At 27.5% G+C, this 3,814-nt stretch overlaps 1 protein-coding gene across 1 annotated transcript; it reads right to left on the reverse strand.

The window, feature by feature from the left end:
- Positions 1 to 702: 702 nt before the first annotated feature.
- Positions 703 to 3,390, reverse strand: LOC124531935 (probable ATP-dependent RNA helicase Dbp73D). Its single transcript, XM_047106518.1, has 7 exons — positions 3,256 to 3,390; positions 2,788 to 3,115; positions 2,428 to 2,709; positions 2,155 to 2,332; positions 1,427 to 2,078; positions 1,165 to 1,345; positions 703 to 960 (listed from the first exon to the last, which is right to left on the reverse strand). Exons 1-7 carry the CDS (start codon positions 3,276 to 3,278, stop codon positions 736 to 738), a joined length of 1,869 nt encoding a protein of 622 aa, XP_046962474.1. The 5' UTR covers positions 3,279 to 3,390; the 3' UTR covers positions 703 to 735.
- Positions 3,391 to 3,814: the final 424 nt, after the last annotated feature.

Consider the following 3,814-nt stretch of genomic DNA (forward strand, 5'->3'; position numbering starts at 1 on the left):
GTAAAAGGGATAACTAGATGTTTTAATTACGCAAAACGTATTACTACGTAATTATGATGTATTATATCGTATTACTACGTAAAATGACTAAAGTCAAACGTCCCAATTAGGACGTTTTCTAGTCTTCACTTTTTGCGCGTTAATAACATACCTATCTGTTTACTAAAACATCATTGACTACAACATTTATAATTTTAGTTATTATTGTGGTATTTTTGATTCAATATTTTATTTTATATTTTTTATTAGGTATTTGATTGGCCTCTAATTTCGTGTATAATGTATGTACCTATATTATTATTTTGTTTTCCTGTATACATGATATGATTATAATTGTGATTTATATTACAAGTTGTATATATATTGTACATATTTTCTTAATGAGGCTCCTCTCTTATTAAAGTATTGAAGCTTATTTTACCTAAAAGTTTAGTTTCTTTTAAATATAATCTACTTGAATAATCCTAAATAAACATTACTGATATCTGATAAATTATTTGTTAAAATAGCATGTCTTTAAAAAAATTATACATTTCAGTGTAAATTGAGCAACTTTTACTCTTAAAAATTAGTTGCAATTTTTTTCCGCAGACGTCAGAAACAAGCAGGTTGCCTTTAGATTATAATTACATTGAATTTTTTTTTGAAAACATATAAATCTTTTTTATTTAATTTGTAGGTATAAAAATAATACAATATACATAATATGAATCAATATATTTATAGAATATCCATTTAAGCATTCGGTATTTTATTGTCGTTATGTTTCCTTTTGCGTGTTTTAGTTTTAGCTGCTCTTTTTAATTCAATGGATTTCTTTACTTTGGATGAAATTTCATTGTTTATTGAGTTTTTCGTGTCTTGTATAGCATTTTCATAACCTTCGAAAAGTTGATTTAAAATTTCTTTATTTACCTCCAATTTGGGAATCTCAGTTTTTCCACCAGATTGCAAAATTTCCTGTAAAATAATAAAAATGTTATCAATAATACAAATATTCATCATATCAGGAGACACAGCATGGTAGAAAGTTGAAACATGCAGTGAGACTTTTGTAGGCTGTTATTTGCATTGTTATCACATAATCACTTTTTTATAAATATATAACAATATATACACTATTTGCTATAACAATAAATTGAATTTTTTATTGTTGACATTTACCTTAAACATATGCAATTGATTGTGAAGTAAAATAGTACAAGCATTCCCTTTGCGTCCAGCTCTTCCTGTACGACCTATTCTATGCACATATGTTTTAATATTTCTTGGTGGGTCATATGATATAACATAATTACAATCTGGAATGTCTATCCCTCTAGCTAAAGCATCTGTACTGATAATTCTGTAAAAACAAAGCATTATGAAATATTTATATTAAATACAATTCATTTGTCTTAAGAAAATACAAGATTATGGTACATACACATCAATTTCAGATTGTTTAAATTTTTTTAAAACTTGTTCTCTATGCGCCCTATCTAATGCTGCTGATAACTCTGCCACTTTTAGATTTCCTTTGCCCCAAATATCTAGAAGGACTGCTAGTCTATGTGCTGACTGAGAAGAATTTGTAAAACATAGTGTTTTGTCCCACTTTTGGTTTGAAAGAAAATGATACAAAATTAGAGGTTTCTCTTCAGCTGTACAGATGATATACTGTTCTTCCAATTCATCTGGTGTTGTATATTTCTTAATGGTATTTTCATCTGTAAAATCATTTATCGGAGCAGATGAGAAAAGTTTAGGCTGATACAATCCCCACTGTTCCAATAATTCAGGATCTGGAGAAAGTGTTGCAGAAAATAAAAGCTTATGTATTGATGATTTAGGAGAAGTTATGTTGTTCCAATTTAAATGAGGGATTTTATTTGAAATATCACTTTCTATTTTAATATGTTTATCCATGTGATAGAGCCAGTCATTTTGTACATTGTCCATTATTCTGTCTGCCTCATCAATAACAAGAAACTTTAAATGTTTTAATGAAAATCCTTCAGTATTTTGTAAATGTTCCACTAATCTGCCAGCTGTGCATACTATAATATCAGTTTCACTAATCCATCCTAATGTTTCAGCTGTAAAATATGGATAACATTAGTTTTGTTTGTCTTTTCAGATATAAGATAATTTGTAGAGGAAAATATTTCTTACTGTATCTCATTATTTGTTGTTGTTCTTTGTGTAAAGGAGTAGATCCACTTAATAATGCCACTCTGAGTCCAGTGTTAGTGCAATATTTTTTAAAGACTTTTGCTACTTGGGCTGCAAGTTCTTGCACAGGTAAGACAACTAAAGCTCTTATGTGATGACCAAGTTGATTCATTAAAACCTATAATTATAAAAAGTGAGGTACTGACAATTTTTTTTTATGATTGAGTTGTCTAAGCATTTATTGGATTTTGATAAAATTCTATGAAAACTTACTTGTACTATAGGTAAAACAAATGATAAGGTTTTTCCACTACCCGTTGGAGCAGAGACACAAATATCATGAGGTCTGAAAGGCTCTGGTAATTTATGTTCATTTATTATAAAAGGAATTACTTGTTCTTGAACAGGAAACAAATACTTTAAACCTTCTTTCATTAAAGTAGTCTTAAGAGTGTTATCAAGCCATGTCTGTGTTTCTATGGAACATGTTAATGTTTGTAAATCTTTCGACACACTATATGCATGAGAGAGCCAGAATGGGAGAACTCTTTCAATCTGCAAAATAAATATATTTGTTATTAAAATGATATGATTTATAAAATGAAAAAAAAATTGCTATAGAATTATATTTACCTTAGCTTTTTTTTCAAAGTCAGTATTACCTAAAACTTGAAATTCATTTTTGTGCTTTTCTGTTTTGCTAATTTTTGATGGTATATGAGCGGGTAATGTCTCTTTATTTTCATTTTTGGTTTCTAGATCTTCTTTTTCGTTATGACTGCTAATTATTTCAGTACTTTCTGATTTTATTGACACATCTTGTTCTTTTAAAGTTATAGTATCCGGTATCTTTTTGGTTAATACATGTTTTTTTTTTCTTTCTTCAATTTTCTGCTTTAATCTTTTTAAATGTAATGTTTCCTGGTCCACAACATCTGATTCTTCATTAGTACCTGTATATCTATTTAATAAAATAATTTTATTGCAGTAAATGTCGATGTTTAATATAGCTTTAAAAATTTTTAATATCTCATAACCAATTCACCAAACTTAGTTTAACCATTTAAATAAAAAATAACTAATTTAGTAAGTATCTTTTACCTATTAATAATAAATAAATCCATTTTAACCCAGCATTTAACTTTTACAATAAATATGATTTACAGAAAAGTATATAAAAGTAATCAATGTTGTAATTTTTAAATAAATGCTAATCAAAATACTTTCATAACCTAAAAAAAAAACACTTGCTGTTAGAGTTGCCAGATCTTCATTCTATAATATTATAGTGAATCAATAAAGCTGTATTCTAAAAGCCAAATTGGTAGTATAAGATATTGCGAGTTACTTTAGGTAGAATATGGTATTTGAGACATATAGAAATAAATACACAGAAATATGTCATCAGTTTCTCTCCGTTAAAAATACCGATATGGAAGAATTTAGTAAATAACAGTTAAATTGTAGCGAGGGGGTTTGCATTATATTAATTTAAAATCATTGAGAATATTATAAATAATATGTTTAATGAAACAGTTAGAAGTCGAATGTCTAACTTTGTTTATTTACTTTTTTGAATATACGGACGTTTAATTTTCTACAACATTAGGTTCAATGTTGCTCATTCGCTACCACTTTTTGATAGCTTTTGTCTTGGCTG

This window comes from Vanessa cardui, chromosome 1, assembly GCF_905220365.1.
Source record: "Vanessa cardui chromosome 1, ilVanCard2.1, whole genome shotgun sequence".
NCBI lineage: Eukaryota > Metazoa > Arthropoda > Insecta > Lepidoptera > Nymphalidae > Vanessa > Vanessa cardui.